The following is a 25659-nucleotide window of genomic DNA, read 5'->3' as shown; positions in this document are numbered from 1 at the left end:
TACGCCGTTTCAGACCCCAATAGCTTCCAACACCCCCGGACAAGTAAACCTCGACAAATCCACTCTAGCAAACGCAAACTAAGCATCAGCAGCAGGTACAACGGCATCAGTCGAGCTCTCCTCCGTCTTCTTCTCCGGCTCCTCCTCTGCAGGTGCCGTCTCCTCAGGTGCCGTCTCAGCGGGGGCGACAGCTTCCTCAGCCGGTGCCGGTTCCGCGGCCACATCAGGCGCAGCGGGAACCGTTTCTGCCTCCTTAATCTCCGAAACCTCGGGAGCCAGAGCACTCTCGGATGCCACCTCTGTCGGCTTGTCCGCGGGCTTCTCAGGCTCAATGGGCGGGACCTCGGGCAACGGCACCGGGTTGGCAATCTCGGGGAGCTCCGCTGGCTCCGGATGCGGGGCCGCAGGAGGTTCGGGGAGTGGGGATTTGCTAATCTCGGCTTGTCGATCCAGCTCCGTCTCCAAACCGGCGAGCAGATCCGGGCCGTCGTCTTCTGGCACCATGGGAACCTCAGCAGGCGCTGACGGGACTGACTCCGGTTCGGCTGTGGGGATCTCGACGGCTGGGATTTCGACTGGCGCTTCGAGGGGTTTCTCTACGGGAATTTCTGCCGGTGCCTCCTCCATTGCAACGTCAGGCACCTCAACTGGAATCTCAACCGGAATCTCAACCGGGAACTCGACCAGAGGTGCTACGGGGGGCTCGACTGGTGGCTCGAGGGGTCCTGACGGCAGCAAGGCTGCTGGCTCCTCAGCAGGTGCTTCGACAGGTACCTCGACCGGGATCTCGGGTGGGATATCGGCAGGTTCCACAATAGGGGGCTCCACAGGAGCTGGAGGTTCCAGCAGAGGAGCGGGTGATTTGACGGGTGACTCCACTGCAGGAATCGCTGGCGACTTCAATGGCGATTTGACTGGAGACTTAGCCGGTGATGCGACGGCTTCGACGGGTTGTTCGGGAATGGAGGGCGCGAGTGGCATCTCCTCAACCACAGGTGTCGCGGGCTCGGCCTCAGGAATGGAAGCGACAGGTTCTACCTTGCTTGATGGCGGAGCCAGAGGACTTTCTTCCTTCTTTTCTGAGATGTCCTTCACAACAAGAGGCGCTGGCGCCTCAACAGGAGGCGGCGGTACTTCCGAGGTTGCAAGAGCCTCAGAAAGCCTCGGAATCTCGGGAGCCTCGGGAGCCTCGGGGACCGGAGATGGCTGACGTTCCTCGGGAGCGTCAAGCATCATCGAGTCTTGTGCAGCGTCATTAGACGCCACAGTTTGATCGCCGCTTTCTAACCTAGTGCCCGAAGCATCGGTCTCGGCAGTCGTCGCCAGCGAAAAAGTTGATCTTGTCTCTGCCATGGGCGAGACAATGTCGCCCACCTTTTCGGCAGGCGGGAGTGCTGTCGATGCATCGTGAAGCTCCGCCGAAGTGTCGGCAGGAGGTAGCTGGTCAGGCACGAGTGAATCCAGTGATTCAATAGGAGCCTGCGGGGAGGGTTCCTTTGTGGGCTCAGGCCCATCAGCCATCGGCAAGTCAGCCTGCAGAGGCTCGCTCTTTGGCTCCGCTGGAGGCGCCAGTGCTTCTGAAAGGGATGAAAATTGGGCCGGTGGCTCCGTAGGGGACGGCAAGACAACATTCTTGAGAGGGCTGCCCTTGGGAGAGGAATTTGCTAGGTGCATGTTGGGAGGGGCGAGATTGATGGGATTTGCCATTGGCGCAGCGCGCTTCGGTACGGGTGATTCGGGGTCGGTCAGTTCCGCCGTTGTGTCGACAGTCGGTGTAGGCACAGATGGAGATGCGTCGGTCATTTCCTGGTCTTGGCTATCTGTGTTCTCGCCTTCGCGCTGCTCCTCGTCGCCGTCGTCGCCATCGTCACCGTCGTCGTCGTCGCCCTCGTCATCATCGTTGTCAGCCATCTCGCTGTCGGGGTTGTTCGAGTCCTCCCGCTCTTGCTTGACAGCCTAGAAGCCAATTAGTCACATGATCGGAATGAAAAGTATTCTGGTAAACTTACAGGGTCTGCTCCATCCGCTCCCTCGACCTTGGGAGCTACAGGGGCACCCTCTACTGGAGGAACGGCAACCGGTGCGCCAGGCGCCGCCGGCGCAGGCAAAGGCAGGACCTTCTTCTTGCGCCCGCGTCCTGGGCCAGGCTTGTTCTTCTTCTTGGGTGGCGGTGGTCGCCGGACGCGCTGCGGCGCTTGTTGCGCGGGATCAACAGCGGCGACGGCCACAACAGTCGTCGAGATGATCTCGCCCTCGACCGCCTGGCCCTCCTGCAGCGTAATTTCCTGCGTATACGGGTTTCCTGCGGCATCGACTCGTCGCACAGTAGCTTTTGTGACCGTCGCGCCGGGAACGTGACTCGAGACCGTCTTGGACGAGATGGTCACGGTGCCCTTCCTGCGCTTGGCCAGGTGCGAGACGGGTGACCCCTCCGAATTACGGTTGATCTGCTTCCACACCTTGATCTGGAAACCCTTTGTCTCCGCCTCGTCCTCCTTCTTCTCTGGCTTGTCGGGCACGGCGTCGGCATCAGCCTCTTCCTCCTCGGTCGGCGCGGGCCTCTTGTAAAGGACACCCGATCGCGCGGCGCGGAGGAGGTCTTGGCTGTGCTGGGGCAGGAGACCCGCGTCCTTGGGCATGCCCCAGGGGAGCTCGACGTCCCAAATGTCGTTCTTCTGCGTCGTCTCGGCGGGCGCTGGGGGCTCGACGCTCACCCATTCCTGACGCCATTGGCGCACGGGGAGACCTTCAAAGTCATCGTGTTCGGTGTATCCGCTACGATTCGCGCGTCGAGTCTACCGAGTTCACTTGTTAGACATGCTTGCCATTGGTCGCAAGATACATTCGACTCGAGTTCAAGTCTTCTTTAAAGAAAAGAACTTACTCCTGGTGCCATTGTTGAAACGCGAATCCAAGGTAACGACCGCGGTCACAGTATCCAAGAGGGGTTCGAAGCTGGTCCAATTCCAATTGATGCAGGGTCGCGCGCAGCGGAAGCTCAAATAGATGAGCGACGATGAACAAGTAGTCAAGGGCCGGAAATAACGATGACTTCGACAGCGCAGGCTAATTGCCAAGGAGAGAGTGCAATGCGCGCCTCTCTTCGGAAATGATTGATGCGACGCGCGCGGACGCTATGTTGTTTCGCTGATGAACGAGCTGCTGTAAGGTAGCCGTAGACTGCCTGGGATTGGCTCCACAGAGAGATGCAGCCTCGTCGCGAACTCTAAAGGTGGCAAGCGCGCAAGAACGGATTTGCTTAGTCAGCTGCTGTATCGTGTACACCGAGACTATTCTTCGGTGAGATCTCGGTGTGGAATCGAAATTTGGACCTCAAGCAGTCGAGAGGACAGCAACCATGATTTCTGTTTGCTGACCAACTCGATATATGCGTCATGAGGTTTGAAACTAGTATGATTGAGATATTTGCGTGCTGAGTATACCGTAAGCTGTGTCTCGATCAAAGTGTATGTGCGCAGCAGGTATGCGAGACCAGGGAGACCATCGACCTCGATAGCACTCGATGGCGAGTCTGATGCAAATCATATCGCGTAACTGAGACTCGGAGACAACAATCATGTCCTTCTCACAAGATCCCGTGATGTACCTCTGCGCAACAAAGATTCACCATCTGCCGCCCACCATCCCTCAGAATTGCAAGCCTTCGTTCGGTGACGACCATGAGCCGCCGTCGAACTTTGCTAATCATCCTCAGCATCGGTTCTCCGTCTCAAATATCACACCGGGACTTTCATGATTTCAGGACACCAGTAAGAAATTGACCCCCAATGAGGAATTCAAGGCTCCCCAGTCATAGAAACTCCATTGCCATGTCTATATGCTCCAAAGAAAGCCCTGGTTAGAAAAATAAGAAGACAACACTCCAGAGAGAAGTGTTTTATCATTTGGGGAGTAATTGCCGCCGCGCCGATTTCCCCCCTTTTCTTTCATAAAGCTGAGAGAATATCTTGACTCCTCGCCCCCTTTTGATGGTCATACACCCCGTCCCTTCCGCCGTTTTCTTTCTTGTCTTGCCTTCTCTCCTCCCATTTGAGTATATAGTACAAAAAAAGATCCCGAGTCATCGTTTCGTTTGAGCCCGCGATGTGATTAGGTTGGCTTCCGCTTCCGCTCCTCGTTCCGGTGTTCTTGTTCTTTTAGTTAAAGCTAAGGACGTGGATGTCAGTTTTCCAATCTTCCCCCAGCTTCTGTCTACGACGGAGTGAGAAACTTACCCTTGCTCCTTTTGCCTGACAATACCGCCCTTGTCGCCCTTTTGCTTGCCGGCAGCGCCGCCCTCGACTACTAACCTATCAAACTGGAAGAACTGGCTGACGACGGTTTGCCTCTATTATTGACCCGTTAGCCCCAGACCTCCGTCTTTCTGACCGTACTCCTGGAATACTTGTCTCCATCTTCGTCGTCATGCAAAAAAGGCTTATCGAAGAGGACAGTGGGGTGGACCTCGTGAAACAGGGTAAGTAGGGGGAGAGGAGACCACTAACCTTGAGCTTCTGAAGCTCATCAATCCCCTTTTGAATCAACTCCTGCACCTGCCTCGGGTCCTCGACCTTTTGGTGCTCCCTGAATGCATCCCTCGTCCGCCGCTTCGCGTACTCGCGGAAGTTGTACGCCGCGAACTGGTCGCCCGTCCTCAACAGCTGGCGGTACTATATTTTTTGGCGCAGAAGGTTAGCAAAAAGCTCTTGCTCAGATACACATTGAAGAAAATGTTCTTGGCATCGATTCTTTTGCGTTTCGATTTAGAAAGCCAGCAACAGTAAGATGCATCCAAGGACGTATATGTCGGGAGAGATAATGGGAAATTGTGGCCTGCTGCTTCAAGACGTACCAGAGACCGAGCTTGCTGTGGCGCATCGCCCTTGAGAGCTTGCATCGCCGTCGCCATCGTGTGCGCTGGGTTGGGTGGAAATATGTGCCGTACGTAGCAATCTTGTCGGTGCCTCGAGTTCGTGTGGAGTTTCCCACGGGGAAACGGTCGTCGTGAGTGCGATTTGCGGTTGCGAAAAAAAAACCACCAGATACTTGTCGGCAGTGAAGGGCGTAAATGGGAATTATTTCTCGAGGTTTCGGGGCGGGAAACGGACCTATGATGCAAACGCGGTTTCCTTCTCCCCCCTCGGCGTTTAGCTTAGCGGCCTTCGGGGCGCGGCATTTTACTAATCCGCTGCGCCGCCCCAACCTAACGTGCCGGATGGCCGATCTCGCCTTGTACCTCTGGTTTTTGTCAATCCCGAAGCAGACACAGCCGAATCTACAAGCAACCACCTTTTACTCTAGTAAGATTATATCACAACACTGGAGACAATTTGAATGTTAGTTACCGGTGCGAAATGAACTTCAAACCGGGCTATTCGCAGTGTCCATTCCATTTTGCACCACGAGAGATCCTGGTCATTCCGGGACCATCACATTCAGACAACTCAAATGACACATTGCAATGTTCGTAAAGTGCCTCTATTAATGCTTAATGATCTACAATGCTTTGCCCCCCCCCGTTCCTGGTATCCTGACCCTGCAGCTGACCAGTTCTACACTGCGCGGCCACAAAAAAAGGGGTTGGGCAAGAAAGAAATGTCCCGCGTCTTTGAATATATGCCTCTTGAGAGTACTATATATGACATTGTGTGTGTGGTAGTGTGTATGTTCTTTGCGTCGCCAAACGCCACTACTATGGCGCGGCCATTATTTTGCAATTAGGGTAGGCTCATGAACAGCTTCTCCATTTCAGGGTAGTTAGGTGTCCTAATGTTCGAGATTAGTCTTGTGTTTGCAGAATCCGAGTTGAGGAAGGAAGTGCTCTGCTTACCCCATGCCGGTGACGGGATCCCATCCTGCCACGGCAGAAAAGCCCTTGGTTCCGCAGCCTGGGTTGTCGCCGTTGGTCACATCATTGAGAATCTCGGGGTGAGCGTAGAGCGTCGGGTTGATGAAGCCGACAGGCTTCTTGCCCGCCTCGATACGCTTCTCATTGATCATGTTGACAATAGATCCAACAACCGGCGCCGATGCTGCAAACGCATCAGGCCTTGTGGCAAAGAGTTTGCATACAATGATTGAGAGACTTACCTGAGGTGCCGAAAGAGAGCGAAAACTTGCCGTTGACGGCAGTGACATAGTTGGCGCCATTGGCGGAAATGTCCGGGAATCCTCGCACCGTCTTGGAGTTGTTGTATCGATCTGCGCCATATGGCGGCGCACTCTTGGCATAGTACTGCTCCATCATCTTCTTCTGGTAGTCGGGGATCGCAAACACGTTGGAGAAGCCTCCCCCAGAGAAGATAGCCTTCTGGCAGGCACTTTCCGGGGTGTGGACAGTCGAGCCCTCCAGAACCTGAGTGGCACCAACAGATGTGACCCAAGGGCAGCCGCCAGGGAAAGAAGGGTTGAAGATACCCTGCTTGCCCTCATTGTACGCGCCAGTCTGGGTGTCGATACATTGTTGGCCGTTGCCGGCAACACCAGAGTCGCCAGAGGAGTAGAGTACTGTGACGCCCGCCAGGCCTAGCTTCATGTACTCGGCACACTGGCGCTCGACGTACTTCTTGCCAAGATCTGCCTCGTTGAAGCCGTAACTTGTGGAGATGACGTTGACCATGGGGACGGAGCCGCAGACCTTTTGGCTATATTGTCCGTCAATATTGGGGTCCTTGGAACCGCCTCCTTGGAAAGTGCAGTAGCTGCCGTCAATGGCATCAAGGAAGTTGTTGAAACTGGCACCCTGATTGAGGTCACCGACCTGGTACAGAGTTGTCGTCTGAGGATGGATCATAGCCATGGCGAACTCCAGATCGAGGGCAGACTCGCCGTTGAAGCGGAAGCTCTGGTTTGTAGTCTGTACGACGGCATTTCCGACGAGGCTCACAATCGGGCCCTGACCCTTCGCACGAGGCTCAAACTCGTTGAAGTACATGTCCAGATCCGACTGGAGGAAAGCTTGTGGTGTGTACTCGACGATGCCAAGAGTATTGTTGGATGACTTGAGCGACCCGGGAGGGGTGGCGTAGAGTGCCCGCAGACAGTCCGGAGTGATCATGGAGTCGCACTGGTTTAGATCCATGAGAGCGTTCATGACAACTGCGCCCTGCTTGGGTCCGAAGCCGCTGTCCGGGCTGCCCTGAATGGCCGGGTTCTTGCCGCCAGTAGCAACGTCTCGTTTGGCGAGCTCACGCTTCCTGAGTTGCCGCTTTTTGAGCTCTTCAATGTGGTGCTCTTCTAGGTCATGCTTGGTGTTCTTTCTTTGCTCTCCAATGCGTTGATCAAAGTGAACAGTGGGCGTAATCATGTCGATATGCTGAACCAAATGCTCTGGGACGTGGTACTTGTCGCAAGCCACGTGCTTGTGACCTTGTTCGTGCTTGTACATGTGGTACTCAGTCTTCAAGAGCCGCTCAATCTCGCCTACTGTGCCATTGAATTGGATCCAGTTGCGACCTCTTGTGAGCTCAACACGACTCCGGTGGATGCCTTCGCTCTCAAGCCATTGCATGACCAGAGCAATGGACTCTTGCTTCGGTGCAAACATTTCGGCGATTTCGTCGTGGGTCCAATGTTTGCCGTAGTTGGGCGAATCGGGGTGTGCCACGTCGTTCATGAACTCGTTTGCGCGGTGAAGGTTTGACTGAGCAAGACCAATCCGTACTGGCAGCCTGGCCATAGTGTGTAGTTTGTGGTTCTTGACCCATTCTCTTCGCGCGGGATGCCTCGCCTCGTGCACGACGTGGCTGTGCGACCGTGTCACCGGGTTTGCAATGGTCACCGCCGCAAGGGCGGTGAAGAGGGTGGCTACAGCGCTCAGCTTCATCGTGTATCTTCGGGTCGTTTTCGTCGTCAAACGTCTTCCTCTCTCTCACACTTCACACAACGAGTCGAACCTAAGTCAGAAGAACCGAGCGACAAGGCTGGCTATTTGTTGATATTTTAGTAGCTGTCGTCCAGTCATGACGAATCCCACTGACGCAAGGTAGCAGCTCCAGACCTGACGAATGCGAAACCGGTTTCAATGGGATCCTGTGGGCTGTTTGTCTGGTGGTGACAACCCAAAACGAACACTTGGGTGAACGGCAGCCTGAGCGCATGGGATCCTGTGGCAAAGACGGGAACACCTCTGACAAGTGCAGTTTCTTACCCCCCCGGACCCCGGTTCGAGGAATCTCTTCGTGGCTCCCCAGGCTGGCCTCATATCGGGAAGTTGTGTGAAAGATTGATCAACAACAGGCCGATAGCCGAAGGTTAAGCTTTGAGGCGCGAGGTACCCCAAACAATCGTCTCATATAGGTCCGGACCACCCCAGCATGACGGGTTCTAGGCGTTTGCTAAACAAAGATGATTCGCGGCCGATTCGTGCTGGTCATGCGAGACGAATCATCAAGCTTTCACGGATTCTTCTGCTCAAGATGGATGGGGTTCCGATGCAATTCCTGAAATGACTCGAGAGGCGAAGACAAGGAGAAATCGAAAGGGAAAAAAAAGTTTGGATAAGGTCAATTGAAGGCTCGAGCCGCCGTCTGGTTTTGGTTGAAGGAAAGATGAAACGCTCTCAGGTATGAGATGATTTGGCTTCGAGGTACGGCTGCATAGTCAGCTTGTGTAGCGCCCGTTGCTCGTTGATAATATCCCACAACTCTTTAGTCTCCTGCTGAGCCTCTTCATCCGTAGCACATTGTTGTGCATGAGACTCCTGGAACGAGAGAATGGCCGCCTCAAGCGCATCATCAGGCAAGCCAAAGCCATTAAGCATCTTGCCGAATCTCGTCTCTTGTTCGAGACTCGTGTTTAGTTGAGATGTGAAGGTGAGTTGCCGCTCGGTCTGAGTGGGCCTGACAACTGCAACAGCTTTTGTGGATCGAGGTGTTTGCAGCAATGGCGGAAACAGCAAGTTCGTCACAGAGGCATTAAGGTCTGTCAACTCTGTGGGGTGTCCGTTTTCGGCCAGCTGCCATTGCAAGATTTTGCCTTTTGCGTGACCGGATAAGATTGTTGTGCCATCATGGTTTGGTGCCAAGCACAAAGCCGAGCCAGCATCTTCATCAGCGACTCCAATCGGTAAATTGACTTGAACGACAGTCGACGATGATTCAGTGCTATTCGGGCCAATGAGCGGCTTGTCTCCAAAGAGCTCTACGAGATAGAGAGCCCTGTCCTCAGATGAAACGAAGACGGCACGAGCGCAGGGATCCATGGAAACGCACAGCGGAGCCGTGGGGAACAACAGCGTACGCAGAATATCACCCGTTTGATAGTTCCAGATGATGCAGGTCTTGTCTTTGCTGGACGATACGCAGATGTTGGTTTCCGGGTTGACACTCCCGCTGATAGCGAGCGATGTGATGGCAGCCCTGTGGTTGGAGAGCGTACGGTCTGGCTCGCTCTCCACTGAAGCATCCAGCTCTAGCAGACGGGACAATGTCCAAACGTGAATGTTGGAGTCTTCGGAGCCTGTGAGGATGTGATAGGGCGTGACAGCCAGACACGAAACGGCTTGGACATGGCAAGGTGGTGTGACCCGCTGGCGACCAGTGCATGTCTGTTGTTTCGTTAGCCACAACAACAAGTTTGGGATTCGATCCGGGAATAGAAGATGTTTACCTCCCACAAGATCAGCCTGCCCTCGGAGGTCCCTAACGCCAAGACATCGTCAATCAACGCCAAGCTCCGAATCCGTTCTGGAAAGGTAATGACTGTTTCTTGGATGCCCCGCGATCTTGAGTAGACATGGACCTGGGACTTTTCGTGCTGGGCGGCAAACACATGCGAGTCACTGACAGCCAAGCAGTGAGCCGGGGTAGTGCTTTTCTTGAGAGTTGACTTGACGGTGTAGCTGGGGCTGAGAGTATGGGCGTAGATGCCAATATCTTTGGACACGGCCGTGTTTGCCGCAATAGGCGGGCCGCAGATACAGGAGTAGAATTCTTCCGATAACATGGTGGAGGGCGAGTAACAGCGAGGCGGGATCCGGAAGGGTGGTGAGGGCCGGATAGGCCGCGGGCTCGTCGGAATCTGAGGCTGCAGAGATTATCCGAGAGCGGTTCTGACTCCGGATGCTCGGGTGAGTGAACGCAAGGGGTGAAATAGACCAGGCGAATCAACGGCAGGGTTCGAGAATAGAAGCCGACGTTGCCTAGAGCCACGAGGCGAACAAGACTCTGTCCTCGTGGTCGGGAAGTGAATCAGTGCCACGAGTTTGCGAGATGGGCGTGGCGTCGATCGGTCGAGGCGAACTGTTCGAGTCTTCGAAACCACGTTGAAGGGCTTGATACTGGACTCAGATCTCTCCAGGTTTTGGAAGTGCGAACGCGAGAAGCAGAGCAAGAGCTAGGGCGGGAGCGAGAGTACAGGATCAATGGCTGGCGTTAGCACCAAGCAATGTTTCCTTCTTCGAGTCGTCTACGACACACTGGTGTGCTTGTGGCGTTGAGACTGGAAAAGCCGAGAATGAGATTTGGAAAAGTTGATAGTGAGGTTGGACGTGAGATGTGATGAGGCTGAAGACCCGGCTGGTTGTCACATTGAGAAGGACGATGAAAAAATTCGAATCCACTTTTCCCGAGGTGCGTTATCGATAGCGATCGAGAAACGGCCCCACCACGGAAGCGGCCCCCCCTGGCACCTAAGGTAGGTGCCTGGGTTCAGGTGGCCAAGGGCCTTTGGCAGTGCAGTGCATGCAGTTGATAGTGCAGATAGGGCGGCTAGAAGATACGCTAACAGCCGATGACCGCCAGACGTTGTCTCGCGTAGGCGCCACGGAGGGGTTCGACCTGTAGCTTGCCTATAATTCAGCCACTAACTCACCCTTACAGCAGAGATGGAGCTCTAGGAACGCTAACTTCTCTCCCTAGAAACACTAACAACGGTCTCCACGCGGTTTGGCTTATGGGAGGGAAGGGGCGCACGGGGCAGCAGCTTCAACTTGGCAGGTGCAGCTACCTGGAGCTCCCTTACTTCCTGCATCTCGCGAGCTTGCAACATCGCCAAACGACTTACAGCCAACTACCAACGACACCACTTCAACTTCATCAAACCTTTCTATGCCATGTTTTTCCACAAGACATGTCTCTCCTTTCGCATTTCTAGCGTACGCCACGAAGCCCGTCTCAGAGTCCATACCGTATTGTCTTGATTCGCCAATCTCCTCTAGTTCCACCGTTCAACCTTGGTTTCTAGCGGGAATCTACCTAGGCAATCCTTTGCTTTCACAAGCCGCCAACGGCCACGACTTCTGTTGTCTTACATGCTCGATACCGCCTCAGCCGCCTCCTGTTCGTATCACTCACCGCCACGGGCCAGACCTTTCTTTTCCATCAGAGGATCGCCGGCTATCTCATCAGCTTTGTGCTCTGGGTCTCGGGCATCCGTCTGACGTGACGCCCCGGCTGCATCTGCCATCTGCATCCATGATACAATCATAATTCATCTGCAGCTCGCCAACAGGAGGCCTGCAAGTTGCTGCCGCTTGAGTCTTGACAGTTGAGGTTCGAGACATCCCGCAATCTAATACGGATACCTAAGCTTTCAGCCGTCGCCTTGCACTTACGGATACTTGTGCTCGGTCCTGATTCACTGATTCAATATGCCGGTAATCTACAGAGTACCTCACACATGCCTTGCTGTATATGGCAACGACATCAGCAATGGCGCCCCCTTCTGGAATGTGAGACGAGACGAGGGCCAGGGAGCCTGCGGGACCCATTGCGTCCCTCACGATCCTCTTGTTTGGTAGATGACGATTGACCAAAGCAGGTCATCAACCCGTCACAAGATTGCCAGCCGCCCTTCGACTTTTCGGCTGCTCCAGCCATAAACGCGTACGTAGTCGCGATCTCTCAAGTCGGTTGGCTCTGGGCCGTCAATTTCAATTATGTCCAGGGACAGCTTGCTGGGCTTAAATGCCCTGGTCCATGCAGGCCCCCAACCCATGCTCGCTGCCCTGAACAGCCGGGGGAGGGTACGAATCGATGTCGCATTTTAATCCAATGATGACCTTCCAGAGCCCTGTCTGCCCAAGAGCCGGAGGAGCAGCAAGCATGGGATGCGTCGACAAATTACAGCATTGTGCAGAGTGCGCGACGCATGCAACTTGCGAAGGCGGCAGATGGCATGCGATGCGACCTTCCAATTTCACCCCATCAACGACGAGAAAACAAGACAGAGTACAGACTGGTCAGACTGGGCGGCGGAGGAAGGTGTTCCGCTGATGATCGTTCAGAAAGAATGAATCGAGAAAAGGTCGGCACTGCGATGTTCATTTACCCCAACTCTCAGACATCCGAGCGTGCGGCGAGGGAACCAGATCGCCGGTCTTCCTGGCTTATACAGTACGATGCCAGGGAATCGACCCTCTCGTTACCCTATCACGGTTGGCCTCACTGCTGGTCTGCTGCGCCGCCCCTCAATCTCCTGTTGATCTCGGCAGGGCCAGTCAATCCGGAAGGGGACAACAAAAAAGGGAGAGCCGAGAGACGAATCCAAGTCGCCACATGCACACACGCACACACAATCGTTTCGTACGGATACAGAATCCACACACATATCGAGTCCATACCGCATACAAAAACATGCGCACGCCGCAGACACGCATTGTACAAGTCCAGGCTTGCAGTGCCGAGACAGAGAGCTGCCATCTGCCACAGAGATCACTTGCTGAGACTTGGTGTTCGCCGACACTGTCGTAAGAGGAAACGAAAATAGCAGAAAGAATAGTACTTCAAGCCTTCCAGGCAGATGTCAGGACCTCTTGTGCTACGGTTTGCATTGCAAGCTGCTGTACCTGCGACGATCGTGTGCGTGCCGCCGCACAAGGCCTGTCCACGGAGTACACATGCGGGTACTGCGTACGGATACAAGATGCAGGCTGCAGACGCAGCAACACAGACGCCTCGGCCGCCCTGGGCCGGTTGCACTAAGAAAATACATGGAATACGCGATGGGGCTCTCTGCGGCCTGCCAGGGATCCGATCCGCCTTCTTGGTCGTTGGTCGCTGATTGTTGGACGATTCTTTGGAGTCCAGTCTGTTCTTTCGCGGACCCTTCGCTTCGATCCCTCGGAACTCGATTTTGTGATCGATTCCTCTGTGTCATCCTTCACCAACATTTGATTGCGGAAATCCCAGTGCAACGTGGTGGATATTATTCGCGGAGAAGACAACTCATTCGAGGAGAAAACTCTTTCAACCTCTTTGTCGCAGCCGTTTAAGCCTCCATCGTACAGGCCACGGTGGACACGGCCATGTGTCATGAACACGCACTTGGGTCGGGACACTTTATGACACTTCATAGGCGAAGCATGCTTCCTTCAGACACAATCAGACGCCAGCCCACCTTCCAAGCTTCGACGCCAAATAAGGCCAATATTGCTTCTGCAACAGTGTGGCAGCGAACTGCCGTATGCAGCGCAGATGTGCACAGAGAGTCCACTAACAGCGTAGCATTATTGAAGGCAAAAGAGACCCTCGCCCACACCCGCCCACATTGCTTTTTCTTCTTTTTTTCTCCTCGAATATTCGACAGTCCGACGATACGGATACAGGATACGGTGACTCTGTATTGGTACTCCGTGCACTACTCCGTACCTCAGTTGTAATTGTTCGTTCGGTGGACCGAAAATCGGGGACGTGATGCTTGCCGTTTCTCACTCGCTTCTCAACGCTAGGAGGCCTGCTGCCCCTGACCCGGTCATTCTAGGTGTCTCCATCCCGTGAGCTCCGGAGTCCCGCTGGACTTGTTCCCTCGCTGGTTCGCAAATCGCAACGGTCTCGCGAGAAGAGTGAGGTATCACGCCGTACGGGGGACGCAGAGTGGACGGCCCGGGTAGTAGGTATGCTTTGGCTCGCAGACACTCTGCACGCCCCGGAAGAGAGAAAAGAAAAGAAACACCATAGCCAAGGGACGACGGCCCTGACTACCACTCTGTACAGACTACGCATGCATAGTTGAGGTGCGGACGACGCAAGGGCGAAAAGCACCTTGCCTGGCGAACTTGTGTCTCACTCTCACAACTAACAGTGGCAGTCGGCATTCTTGTCTTGCTACGGACCTACGATCTATAGAATACTTAAAGCCTCCCTCCGTGTCGGTTGTCTGAGATGGCGCAGCAAACCCAGCGACGTGTATCGCACCTATATTGATTGTTGTTGTTGTTGTTATTCTTGTGGCCCTCGAGGTGTCACGGCATACGCAGCTTTCCCCTCCGGCAATCTGGGAAGCAATCTTTCTCATTCTCGATTCCTCGTCGTCACCCTCGAGATATTCGGAGACGGAGCTCTCTGCCGCCACACCCCCCTTCCCATCTCATCTCCCTCGTCACGTCGTGGGCCCTTTCTCACTCTTACTCAGCTCTCCAACGGTCACAGGGTGCCCTCTTTGGGGATCCCGGATCCGACCACACAATTGTCTTTGGGCCATTGTATATTCGGATACATCGTACCTTGCCTACGGATACCGTCCCCCCTCTTCTCATACGCAAGAAACAGAAGCAGAATAGAAGCAGTGGAAATCGAACAACAAGGTCCTCCCTCGGATCCCCACTAGCGAGAGTCCCTTCTTCTGCCCTACTGCTCCGTCCTCTCTGCCCATTGCCCACAGACGTGAGCAGACGGGTGTCCATCCTCACTGGAGCATTGTGGACGTGGTACACACGGCTACGAATACACGCCCGTGGCCCATCCCCATCTCCTTCCCTGTCGTCAGCCCTGGCAGCTTAAAGGCTGAGCAGCTCCCAGGCGGCCAGCATCCTCGTGAGCAACGACCACCCCTGGCTCTTGGAGTTTCTCCCCTTTTCTCTCAGAGGCTCGCCCAATGGCATGAGCATCAACCCATGTGGCATGCACCCCATGTTCGCGTTAGACGTTCCAGCTCCCTTCCCTGCCCCACACGCGACCGAGGCCCTCCCTGCAAGGAACATCTCTCCAACAACCTTTAAAACATCCCGTCCGCCGGTCCTGGGGCGAAGACGCTCCGTCCGGAGCATGAAAAACCTCTTGCCACTGACCCTGCCCTCCAGCTCTAGCACCGGCTCCAACGTCAGCTCCAACTGCAGTTCAAGTTCCAGATCTAGCTCAAGCTCTAGCTCCATCTTCAGCCCGCAGCCGATCATCTGTCGTCCTGTCTCGTCACCGCTGCCAACCCAGTTTCAACCACACCACCATCACCACCATCCGCATTCCCAGCCGCATACCGACCTCTCGTACGGATACCACCCCGGACGTTTATGCATCCGAGCCGGCGCCATGGCCGAAGCCGCGGAACCGACCATGGACTGCAACCTGCCGGAGCTGCTGGCTCAGGACCTTGAGTTCTCTGCCCTCATCTTCGCCGCCAAGAACATGACTGCCGGCGCGCCCTCGCCTGCTCTCGCCTCAGATGAAGACGACTGGCACGACGACGACGACACCGCCGAACCTCCCACCATCCTCGGCGCACCATGTCATCCCAACGGTGTAGCCCAATTCCAGCCTCTCGGTGCCATTGACGAGAAGAGCTCGGCCAGTGACGCGAGCCACGATGACATTTCAGATGCTGCCTCAAGCTCGAGCGGTGACTCCTTTAGCATGGCCGGAGGCGACCTTGACGGCGAAGATGATGCCGCCGAGTCACCTCACATTCGCCAACATTCTGTTCTTACTGCAGACACTACCATCTCCGCCTCGAGCCAGCCTGTGGTCGCATCATCCTCATCGCAAAAACGAGTTGTTTCCTTCGGTGGTGAAGCAGACGGAAGCTTGGAGAGCTGGATGGACTTTGAGCCAGACGCGCCGGCGGATCATCCCGAGCTCGGCAAGAGCCTAGTTCAATCGCCCGTTTTGACACCCATCAAGCCGATGCGGCCGCTATCTCGACTAGGTGACCGGTCCATCAACGAATCACCGCCGCGGGCCAAGAGCGCCAATGCCGCAGCCACTACGCGCCGGTTGTCCAACCCATTTGAGGGCTACACCCGGCCCACAAGCCGGGCCCGAAGCCTGCATCTGGACCCGACAGCGGCGGCCGTGGCTGCTGCCGCCAAGGACCAGAACCGCCATTCGATACACTCGATTCACTCACTTCACCCGGTCGACATCGCCGTGCCCACGCGTTGCTCATCGCTCAAGCACCGCGTCTCATTCACTGATGACGCTCGCAAGGCCATCTCTACTCGGTCTCGTTCGCGTTCGCATGCGTCTTCACGGCATTTGCAAACCGATCACGTCGTCGCGCCGGGGACAGATCGCAGCTCCATCATCTCGGACCTCAAGGAGGAGCTCGAGCCATGGTTCCGCTACCTCGACGCGCAAGACACGCCAACGCCAGCTTCTCGCCAGGGCCTGGCCCCCCCTTTACTCGTAACACCGCGTCCGACCTCCCGCTCCGGCGCCGGCGGTCCTTCAAGAGCATACACCACCCCGACCCCTCGTCCCCGGTCTCAGGCTCAAATAAGATCTCGGCCTACCTCGTCTCTGAGCACATCCTACACCTGGCTCGAGGACCCGATCGACATCCCGCCCCCTCCTTCGGACGACCAAAGCCGCCGCATCCCCCTTCCTCCCAACGTGATGGAATCCCTCCGCGTCTCCGTGACATGCTTCCCCGAGACAACGCTCCTCTGCTCCAGCCTCTCCATCGAGACGATCCGTAGCTACTCCCGCAAGGTCAGACAACCAGCCGCCCCGGAGGCTCTCCGCCCAGACACCCCGCCCACGTCTCCGAAACGCTGGCGTTGGCTCAGCTCCCGCCGTACCTCCAACCTCAACCGCCGCTGCTGCTCTCGCGGCGCATCCTCCTCCAACCTCGATCTCCCCTCCTCTGCCTCCCTATCGCCGTCGTCAACGGCAACCCTCGTCCCGCCCCAGTGGTCTCGTATTCGCAGTGTCTTTCCCCAAGGGTCAGATTGGCTCTGCGACGCCCTCTACGCCCACATTGTCGCCTACAACTATCTCGCACCCATGGTTCAGAACAGTACGACGCAGTCGCAGCCGAGACCACCTACACCCGCGAGTCCCAGTAACAGTAGCATCATCACGGATGATTCCATCCCCAAAAAGGCGGCCACTCTACTCGGCCTTCAGAGTATGCAAGGGGTGCAGGACATGACGACATCGCCGCCGCCGCCAAAGTCGTTGCGGAAGCGCTCCAGCATGTTCCTCGGTCTCGGGACCCGTTCGGCGTCGCGACAGGCTCAGATTGCAATGCCGGCTGCTGCTGTTGCTGCTGCTGCTGCTGCGCCAACCATGGCGCCGGCAGCACACTCAGCCCCGGTCTCCGATGTTCCCCTCCGGGAGCTGCTGCAAGGGCTGTCTCGGTGCATCGCGCACCTCGTAACGACGTTGCGCGCCGGGGGATCTGGTGGGTCCATGGTGAGAGGAGACCTGATCAACGAGGTTGATCCGCTCGTCATGCGATCTCTGTGTGAGATTGTAAAGTGCTGCGAGGAGTCGCCGAGCATGACGAGTGATCGGTCTTTGTAACAACATTTTTTTCCATCTTTACTATACCATTAGAGTTTTGTTTTGTTTTTCGTGTGCTTTATGAACCTCTTTCAAGCGGACTTGAGGCACACTGGGTAGTTATGAGGCGCTGAGAGGGAAGGGATCAGGGAAGCGCGCGAGTCTTGTTCTGGAATTTGGTATATATACCCTGTTTCATTTTTGTCATTCAAGCAAGGAGTAGAAAAGGGGTTGGTCAGTCACAAAAGACAAAAAAGCCTGCGGGGGAGTTTGGCATGGTGTTTTTCAGGGTAATGGTTAGAAGGAAAGGGAATCGAATGGCCACACGCCTCTTTTCACACTTGCCTCGTTCTGTCCAAGTTGAAGCCCGAGATGAAATGATGTCGGTAACAAAGAGTAGGAAGGATGTCATGAGTGACTAACTTGGTCCACAACATACTACGCAGAACTTTTCTGATAGGATGAGCGCTTTCGTACGTCTTTACCGTTCGCATAGTCCTTCTCATATCTGGCAGTCTGTGATGGACTATGTCTTCTTGAAGTCAAGAGTGTGGATCAGTTAGGACCACAAGGTATCATACCTACTTTACCTTGCAAGACACACCACAGATCAAGTTCCTATCTCCGAATGGTTTGGCTTTTGACTCGTCTTAGAAGTTTTGCGATATCCAACTACAAAAAGGCGAGGTTGGTTCCCAGTAAGTCTCAAATTCTCTAATTAAATACAACACAGCAATCATACAACTCTTCCAACACAACAACCACTCTATCCTCATCGAAGAATACCTACCACCTTCCTCACTATCACACATACAATACAAGGGGAATAAAGTCAAGATGGCAAATACACACGAGCAACAAGACATGGATTGTCAGCCTTTCCATCACCCAACATGGCGAATTTCACACGGCATTGGCAGTCTGCGCGTCCGCTGCCAGCATCTGCCCGCAGAAGTGCTCCTCGACATCGTGGAGCAGATTCTCGAGTCCAAGACCAAATGCCGCGAACTGCCGCCACCCATGCCGACGCTGGTATTCCCGGGACTACCAGCACCAACACCAAGGGCAGTTTCACCACCACCAAGCAACAGCTGCAAACCAAATATGCCAGCCCTCGCTACCCTCGTCTACCTCAGCACCCTCAACGACAGACTGCGGGACCTTGTAACACCCATCATCCAAGCCCACGAGCGCAAATCCACCTCAAGCACAAGCATAAGCACAAGCACAAGCACAAGCAAAGATCCAAACTGGTTCTACTCCTACGTCCTCATCTACTCGGCAAGGAAACGTTGTACCGATGGTGTCATCGCTGCCCTAGACCACGGCGCCGATATCAACGCCCACGACGGCATCGACGCATCCCTCGCCGCCGACAACATCGAAATCTCTGGGAGCCCTATGCCGACGGGCTCGCACTTGACTGTCCTCCACTGGGCGGCTTTCAACCGCGACTTCACTACCCTCCGGCTCTTACTAGACCGCGGCGCCGACGTACGTCGCACAGCGAACCGCTTCAAAAACGACCGCACCCCAGTCCAGGGCCGATCTCGGCCCCTGAGAAGGGCGGCCATATTCCAACCCTCATGGCACCAACGTCCGCACCAAGACGAGGTCAACGCGCTCGAATTCGCGCTGCAGGGTAATTACGGCATTTTGCCTTGGGGTATAACGGAGCAGTAGCGACTGGCGTTTATCCGAGATCGGGATATGCGGGATGAGCAAGTTGTGAGGATACTCGTCGAGGCCGGCTGTCCTGTATTCGCGGAGGAGCATACGGAGCGTGAGTGGAATTACGCTTGTGAGGAGGCGCGGTGGGGTGCTGCGAGAGATATTCTGTCGGATATGGCTCGTAAGCGCGGCAAATGGGGAGGTGATATGCGTCTTGTGTATGTTACTAGAGGGAGAGTTCCTAGTCCGCAGGTGGTGAATGGTAATGCGCCTGTCTGGTGATTCTCATTATAGATGCTTCTGGAGACGGTTGAGGTTATTGGAGAAAAGAGGATGGGATGTCAACTCTTTTGTTGTTGATTTCCCTGGGAGAAGACGATTTCTCCAAAGCTCAAGACGGCCGGCTACCAGAATTCGAGAGAATGACCATCATTGCAACTCTCATGGTATGGACATGTGTACTATGGCGCAGAAACGCATTCTGTACTATCATTAGCCCGAGATTCTACTCTAGCTTCGAGCACTACTCGACATGACTTCTTCAATGGGTGAGAGATGTCGATGATTATAAGTAGCTTAGCCTACACCTACCAAGATCATTACATCAAGTCTTCATTCCAACTCCATTACATTCGTTTCGTCTAACGAACACCATCTACATCACCCACAACTCGAATAACTTCACCCACACCCTTCTATCCTATGAATACTCAACACCCCCTTCAAAAGGATACGGATCCCGCACAACCCTCCCAACCTGCGAATCCCAATCGGGATCCCCAGTTCCATCCTTCTCCTCGTCAGCCTCCTCCCGCTTCCGTCCGCCGCGTGGCCTAGTCCTCCCCATCTCATGCCCCCTCCCAACTCGCCCCCCACTTCCCGCACCATCACCATAATCACCATGCCACACCCTCGCCACGCGCCCCTTGCCCCGAACCCCCTTCATGAACCCATTACTCAGCCCCAACAGCCCAGCACTCCCCAGCAACAGCACCAGCATCACAATATTCCCCGCCTGCGAGACGTTCCCGCTGAAGATGGCGACGACATACACGGCTAGTTTTGCCGTTGCTTCGAGGTAGCCCTGTACCGCTGTCTTTGCGAGGAGCCAGGCGTCTGTTGTCAGAGCGGCGAGGTCATCTGCGGGGCCGCGCATGCGGATTTTGAGGGTTGGGGTGAGGGGGATGAGGTACTCTGACGGTGGTATTACGCCGTTGCCGTTGCCGTTGCTGTTCCTCGTGCTGGTGAAGAACGCAGAGGGTGCCAGGGCTGGGGCCGGAGTAGGAGGAGGAGAGGGAGGAGGAGGGGTGCGTTGTTTGATGATGTAGATGTTTAGGAGGCGGGATGTGATGAGTGCTAGGATCGATGCGAGACCCCACCCTTTGTAGACGTTAGTTTCGTTGCTGGAAGGGCTACTCCACCGTGAGATCTGGTTTGAGATTGATTGTGGGAGAAGAGATCGTAAACCAGGGGGGTTGGTGGAAATCGAACGACCGAGGTGGGTTACCATGCAGAAGGGGGGAGCCAGAGGCCTGGGAGGGAGACGGGAGAAAAATTGAACAAATTGGAAGAAAACTTACAGTCCGCCAATAAAATCATGATAGTCAACGCAGCAAACGTGAGGACCGGGCTCGCGAGGTAGAGCAGGTGACTCCCCCGCTCAAACTCCCACTCCGAATCGTGCGCAAACGCCCGGCCGCGCCGATTCCGGCTCCGGCTCCGTTTCCGGCCGGTGGAGAGGGTGCCGACGTCGAGTGTGATGATCTTTTCCCCGCTTCCTCCTCCTCCTCCCCCGGCCCCGATGCCGTAGGCTTCGACTCCACCGCCACCGGATACCTTCCTCCTCTTAAGCTCCTTCTCCCTCGCCCTCTCCTCCTGGACCCCAAGCCGCGAGAGAAAAAGCAGCATACCCGGATTCGTCACTTTAACATCCTTCTTCCTCCCTCCTGGAAGTGCCTGCGTGCCAAAGATGCCCCCGCCGCCGTTCCCGTTCCCTCCCGCAGCGCCACCTCCGTAGCCGGACGCAGCGGACGTCTGGGCCGTGACAGCACCGCTGCTCCCTGCGACGCTATCGGCTGCTTGCTGGTAGTGCAACCCCGGCGCGAGGACGAGGGCGTCGAACCATGACGACGTCCCCGTCAGCGCGGTGCGGTTGGCGATGGTTTGTAGGTCTGCGAGGGCGACGAGGCCTGCTGCCGAGAGGGAGAGGCCTGGGATGGGTTCTTTAGACAGGACTGGGAAGGGCATGGTCTTCTTGGTCGTGTTGGTCGGGCTTGTTTGTTCGCCGTTGTGCGCAGCCTTGGGGAAGACAAGGCTTGACGATGAAGATGCTTTTGAAGGTGGCAGCTGGCGTGGATCTCTTATCTTGGCTGGACTTGATCTGGTAGGCGCCTTGAGCCTCACGCTGGTGACGTGGTCGAGATCCTCCGGCGGCGGTTTGTCACGAGGACGAGGATGGCATGGTTCGGAGCTCTTTTCCCCCGTCAGTGACGATGAAGAAAGAACTGAACAATATGATGAACCGGGATTTCCGTTGCGAGGAGCAGTCAACATGCAAAATACATGCAAACAATCAAAGAAAGTACCGTCCGAATGACCTTGGGCTGCAGGGTTGCATCCTGCTGCGGGCTGACCCTTTCCCCCCTCCATCCCGCCCTCCTTTTGCCCCTCCCTCCTCTATCACTGCGTAGTGTATGTAGCTCTCCGGGCCTCCAAAGTTTCCCAGCCTCTCTCTTCCCCTCCAACCCGACGCTATTACGTGCATGTGAAGTCGCAGCCAAGCTTGGAGCCGTTGCGAACGATGGCGCTGACGTTGGACCCCCACCTACCAACGCTAACTTGCGCCGGCGTTGAATCTTACTCCGCATCTTAGGATTCCCGATTACTTTACCCCACCTAGAGTGTCAGACGCCGGCCGGCCGGCGCCGGATAGGCCCGTTTTTGTCTCAGACAGAGGAGTTTACAAATAAGCTTAAGTCGAGTTACCACGGATGGTTGGGATGTCGGGTACTTGATAGTGATAGAGGGCTACGCAAAGTTATCGACGATAAGAGACAAAGGAGTTGAAGGAGACGCAAGGATTGAGGAAATATCAGGGTTCATAAGCCCTTGAGCATACAGACTTGCTGGTGTACTATAGGATTCGGAGATGAGTTTGTGTCTGCGGCAATGGACCTTGGCTTTGTTTTTGAACCATCTCGTCCTCGGACTACACGTTCGGTGAGCAGAACGACGGAGGAAATGCGGATCTGATGTGTGCTTCAATCGGTGTGTGATAAAAAGGGTCTCGAGTAAGATGGGCTTCAGTACTTACATCCAAGTGAACTTGAGAACGAAAAGTCAAGAAAGACGGTTCTCGGCCCTCGACATATACACAGCCTCGGCCTTATCGTTGCATGCGTCTGAGACTGAAATGTCTTACAGGTGTTTGATGGCAGTTATATGAGTGAGTACCCGGGTAAAGCTGCCTGTGCTTATTCCATGGATACCAGTGGGTTCACTCAAAGAAACCGGTAAATCGACAGATAGACTTGATAGACGGCAGACCAAGGGATTGAGATCTGTGTCCAGAAAATCTGAGACGTAGGCTGAGTAAGGACTTTATCATTTCTGGTCAGATCTTCTCACAAACAGGAATTAGTGGTGTTGAACGAATTGCTCGGTCTATGGCGCGTCATTAAGTTAAGAATTACAAGCTCTCCCTCAACATTATTACAAAAAATAAACGGTCAACGCGACATTTGCAGACCGAAGTTGGGGCAAGGCTACTAACGTAGCTTCAACAAAATACAAGAAATGCTCCAACGAGGATTCTTATACAAAGACTGGATTCGGCATTAGAACACAACCATGGCCAGATAATCACCAACCAATTTCACTCATCCTGTGTCGTAGCCTTGTCAAAATACACAAAATCAATTCAAATTCACCCAGATTAAGATATTGAGGCATCGTCCATCAAGATAATACTAGGAGATAGTTCATCTGCGTAGATGACCTCGGCCGTGACCACAAAAGCCTTGCACCAACATTCTCATCCATACCTCAAAAGTCCCGGTATACCCTCCCTCGACCCCGAAGACAGAAAGGCACCTCACAAGAACGGCCCCAAAATCTCCATCGTCAATTCCCAAACCTTCCCCTGCACATCCCCCCTCAACGCCTCCAAAGCACTCTCACTATACGAAACCTCCCCCTTATGATTCACCAGAAACAGCCCATTCCTGCCCTCCTCCCCCCTCGTATTCTTACACCCTCCCACCCCATCACCACTCTTGCCGTCCCCCTCCTTCATCCCCCCAAACCGCTCACTCGTCCCCAAATAAACATGCCTCTCCCCCGCCTCCCGTTCCTCGAACCCCATCACCAAAAACAACGGCTTCAACAAGTTCGTCAACGGGAACGGACTCCACCACGTCGGCGTATGATACCGCGCCATGTTCCCCGTATCCACCGCCCCAGGCCAATTATGCACGAACCCGACTCCCGCGTTGACCGGGTCGGCGGCGAGTTTATCTAGAAAGAGAGTGTTCATGGTCGCCATGTGTGTCTGCGTCTTGAAGCCAAAGAGCCTGCTGCCGCCGCCGCTGCCGCCGCCACTGCTGGGTGACGAGCGCGTAAGGTTGAGGTCTGTTGCGTCGATGCGGGTGGAGAGCATGCTGCCTGCCAGAACGGTGAGGATGCGCGGGGTGGGGCCCGGGGAGGGTGAGGTGGATGCGGAGGCGCGGAGGAGGGGGAGGAGGTGGAGGGTTGCGAGCATGCGGGAGTAGTACTCTAGAGAATGGCAGACATCTATCCCTTCCGAGGTATCTACCATCGAAAACACAAGAAGATCAGCATTATTACTTCATGCGGCCACGTTCGTGACTTCATCATAGTCAGACAAGCCACACTTATACTCACCATTCCGCCCCCCAAAAGGCGCATACCCAGCCGTCAAACACAAAAAATCAAGACTCGTCTCCTTTTCTTTAACAACCTCACACACCCTCCTCGTCTCCGCCAGCAACGAAATCTCCGCCTCAACCCAAATCAACTCGGCCCGGGGATTCTTCTGTCTGAGGTCCTCGAGGACAGGCCTCATCGCCGGCTCTGTTGCTTTCCGGCCCGCAATGTAGACCCGGATGGGATGGCCGAGGGACACGAGCTCGATGAGAGTGAGCTTGCCGATACCCGATGTCCCGCCGAAAAAGACGGCCGTTCGGGGCGCGGTTTGTGCCGTGAGGGCGGCGTTGGAGTGTTGGACTTGCGCGCGGGTGACCATATTTCTTTTTGGCGTGATTAAAGTCGTAAGGGAAGTTTTGAATGAAGAAGATATTGGAACAGCGCCCTTACGAATGCAAGAGTAAGAAAACAAAGTCAGTGGTAATCAATTCCCTTACTCGGTGAAACATTCAATCATCTTTATACACCACGACATCGAAGCTTCGGATAGCTTCGCATTCCTCACCGGGTTAGCACCACCGGGATAACAAGAAAGCGGAGTTTGCGGACCACGCTAGTACCGAACGTAGGCGCAAGCCATCGGAGCATCAATCTCTGGGTTGCCTGCCTACTAACTGGGGGGATTTATCATTGTGCATTCCTTCAATTGGCAGCCCACCACAAAACCCCCGTCTCAATCCATCAAGAACGTCTGTGTTTGACCAACGACGCCTGTGTCAACGCCGACTATCCGGGGCGCGGGCGTGGAAGTGGAGTACGGTCCTTCGCATTCCCGATCCGGTAAGCGAAGCACTCCACTTCTCCGTGGTCGCCGGCCGGTGAGTGTGCCTCCCGACAGCGAGAATCTCTCAGGAGGAATATATGATGAATGGCATCTTCTTCTCAGGCCACGGGAACAAGATTATTGAAATATGGAAAAATCATCAAGCCCACGAGATGGTTGTCCGGACTGGAGAGTTGTCTGAGGGAAGCGATTTAGGACGCCGTACGGGTCAAGATCTAGAACCAGCGGGTTTAGGGATTAGTCTATCCCGTCGGAGAAATCAAGATGAGTGGGAAATGTTAGTGCGAAATGGCTTATACGAGTGATGGCTAGACATCTGCATTAACCCTACTTAGGCAGGACCTCGCCGCAACGACTATGCGTCATCTATCCTCCAGGTCAGCATCAAACCCCTCGACTTGTAAGTTGTTAGATTGATGAGTCAGCGGGGTGAGAGCAGGCAAAGCGAACTGAAAACCCTCCGCCAGGAGACGAGTCAAAAGTCTTGAAGTTTTCAAAAGACCCTTGGCCTCCTCGCCTCCTGTCCACCAATAAGCAATTTTGGCGAGAAAGACCAATGTTTCGTGATACGCGGCTGGGGTCGCGCGCGCTCTCCATCATCAAGGGGGCTCCACGTTTCGAGTCGGCGATCATGGGCTGAGTATTCGTACATGACATGACCCAAATCTGAAAAGTGCGGAAAGAAAACATCATTTGACGGCATGACTTTTGGTTTATATGTGATTGATGTGGCCGTGAAAAAAGCGATGTCCACCTTCGACCGCCAGTCTTCGATCTTTTCAACCTAGTGCTGTTCACTTGCAGCAACCGTCGACACTTCAT

General features: G+C 54.9%; 9 protein-coding genes across 9 annotated transcripts; 2 read left to right on the top strand and 7 right to left on the bottom strand.

Annotated features, from left to right (window-relative positions):
* Positions 1-78: 78 nt before the first annotated feature.
* BDP55DRAFT_625360 (uncharacterized protein) lies at positions 79-2896 on the bottom strand (the record flags this gene model as incomplete). The annotated part of the gene is made up of 3 exons (XM_060571463.1): positions 79-1956; positions 2010-2795; positions 2885-2896. 3 exons carry the CDS (start codon positions 2894-2896, stop codon positions 79-81), a joined length of 2676 nt encoding a protein of 891 aa, XP_060436867.1.
* A 1261-nt stretch (positions 2897-4157) lies between these two features.
* On the bottom strand, positions 4158-4909 carry BDP55DRAFT_722361 (complex 1 protein; the record flags this gene model as incomplete). Its single annotated transcript, XM_060578593.1, has 4 exons — positions 4158-4167; positions 4236-4348; positions 4506-4670; positions 4853-4909. The coding sequence occupies 4 exons, from the start codon at positions 4907-4909 to the stop codon at positions 4158-4160; spliced, it is 345 nt and encodes a 114-aa protein (XP_060436866.1).
* Positions 4910-5717: 808 nt separating this feature from the next.
* BDP55DRAFT_538601 (Pro-kumamolisin) lies at positions 5718-7825 on the bottom strand (the record flags this gene model as incomplete). The annotated part of the gene is made up of 3 exons (XM_060567964.1): positions 5718-5766; positions 5831-6032; positions 6091-7825. 3 exons carry the CDS (start codon positions 7823-7825, stop codon positions 5718-5720), a joined length of 1986 nt encoding a protein of 661 aa, XP_060436865.1.
* Positions 7826-8560: 735 nt separating this feature from the next.
* On the bottom strand, positions 8561-9945 carry BDP55DRAFT_625357 (WD domain-containing protein; the record flags this gene model as incomplete). The annotated part of the gene is made up of 2 exons (XM_060571462.1): positions 8561-9547; positions 9610-9945. 2 exons carry the CDS (start codon positions 9943-9945, stop codon positions 8561-8563), a joined length of 1323 nt encoding a protein of 440 aa, XP_060436864.1.
* A 3581-nt stretch (positions 9946-13526) lies between these two features.
* Positions 13527-14081, bottom strand: BDP55DRAFT_640531 (uncharacterized protein). Its single transcript, XM_060573342.1, has one exon. The coding sequence runs from the start codon at positions 13941-13943 to the stop codon at positions 13698-13700; it is 246 nt and encodes an 81-aa protein (XP_060436863.1). The 5' UTR covers positions 13944-14081; the 3' UTR covers positions 13527-13697.
* Positions 14082-15245: 1164 nt separating this feature from the next.
* On the top strand, positions 15246-17459 carry BDP55DRAFT_538967 (uncharacterized protein; the record flags this gene model as incomplete). Its single annotated transcript, XM_060567991.1, has 1 exon — positions 15246-17459. The coding sequence occupies one exon, from the start codon at positions 15246-15248 to the stop codon at positions 17457-17459; it is 2214 nt and encodes a 737-aa protein (XP_060436862.1).
* Positions 17460-18062: 603 nt separating this feature from the next.
* BDP55DRAFT_10093 (uncharacterized protein) lies at positions 18063-19244 on the top strand. Its single transcript, XM_060565295.1, has one exon. The coding sequence runs from the start codon at positions 18276-18278 to the stop codon at positions 19119-19121; it is 846 nt and encodes a 281-aa protein (XP_060436861.1). The 5' UTR covers positions 18063-18275; the 3' UTR covers positions 19122-19244.
* Positions 19245-20525: 1281 nt separating this feature from the next.
* Positions 20526-21744, bottom strand: BDP55DRAFT_10117 (uncharacterized protein). Its single transcript, XM_060565296.1, has one exon. It carries the CDS (start codon positions 21660-21662, stop codon positions 20613-20615), a length of 1050 nt encoding a protein of 349 aa, XP_060436860.1. The 5' UTR covers positions 21663-21744; the 3' UTR covers positions 20526-20612.
* Positions 21745-23037: 1293 nt separating this feature from the next.
* On the bottom strand, positions 23038-24539 carry BDP55DRAFT_597781 (uncharacterized protein). The gene is made up of 2 exons (XM_060571013.1): positions 24012-24539; positions 23038-23918 (listed from the first exon to the last, which is right to left on the bottom strand). Exons 1-2 carry the CDS (start codon positions 24370-24372, stop codon positions 23203-23205), a joined length of 1077 nt encoding a protein of 358 aa, XP_060436859.1. The 5' UTR covers positions 24373-24539; the 3' UTR covers positions 23038-23202.
* Positions 24540-25659: the final 1120 nt, after the last annotated feature.

Source organism: Colletotrichum godetiae (assembly GCF_030913485.1).
Source record: "Colletotrichum godetiae strain CBS 193.32 chromosome Unknown BDP55scaffold_1, whole genome shotgun sequence".
NCBI lineage: Eukaryota > Fungi > Ascomycota > Sordariomycetes > Glomerellales > Glomerellaceae > Colletotrichum > Colletotrichum godetiae.
Note: the sequence above shows the minus strand (reverse complement) of the source record. Positions and strands in the feature narration are given on the sequence as shown.

What these genes read in the sequence shown, in the direction of transcription:
- BDP55DRAFT_640531 (XM_060573342.1), bottom strand. Translation starts at nt 13,943, where the DNA reads ATGCGTAGTCTGTACAGAGTGGTAGTCAGGGCCGTCGTCCCTTGGCTA.
- BDP55DRAFT_10093 (XM_060565295.1), top strand. Translation starts at nt 18,276, where the DNA reads ATGGCAAATACACACGAGCAACAAGACATGGATTGTCAGCCTTTCCAT.
- BDP55DRAFT_10117 (XM_060565296.1), bottom strand. Translation starts at nt 21,662, where the DNA reads ATGTTGACTGCTCCTCGCAACGGAAATCCCGGTTCATCATATTGTTCA.
- BDP55DRAFT_597781 (XM_060571013.1), bottom strand. Translation starts at nt 24,372, where the DNA reads ATGGTCACCCGCGCGCAAGTCCAACACTCCAACGCCGCCCTCACGGCA. An exon ending in GCCTTTTGGGGGGCGGAATG is followed by an intron (nt 23,919 to 24,011) that starts GTGAGTATAAGT and finishes TTTCGATGGTAG; the next exon opens with ATACCTCGGAAGGGATAGAT.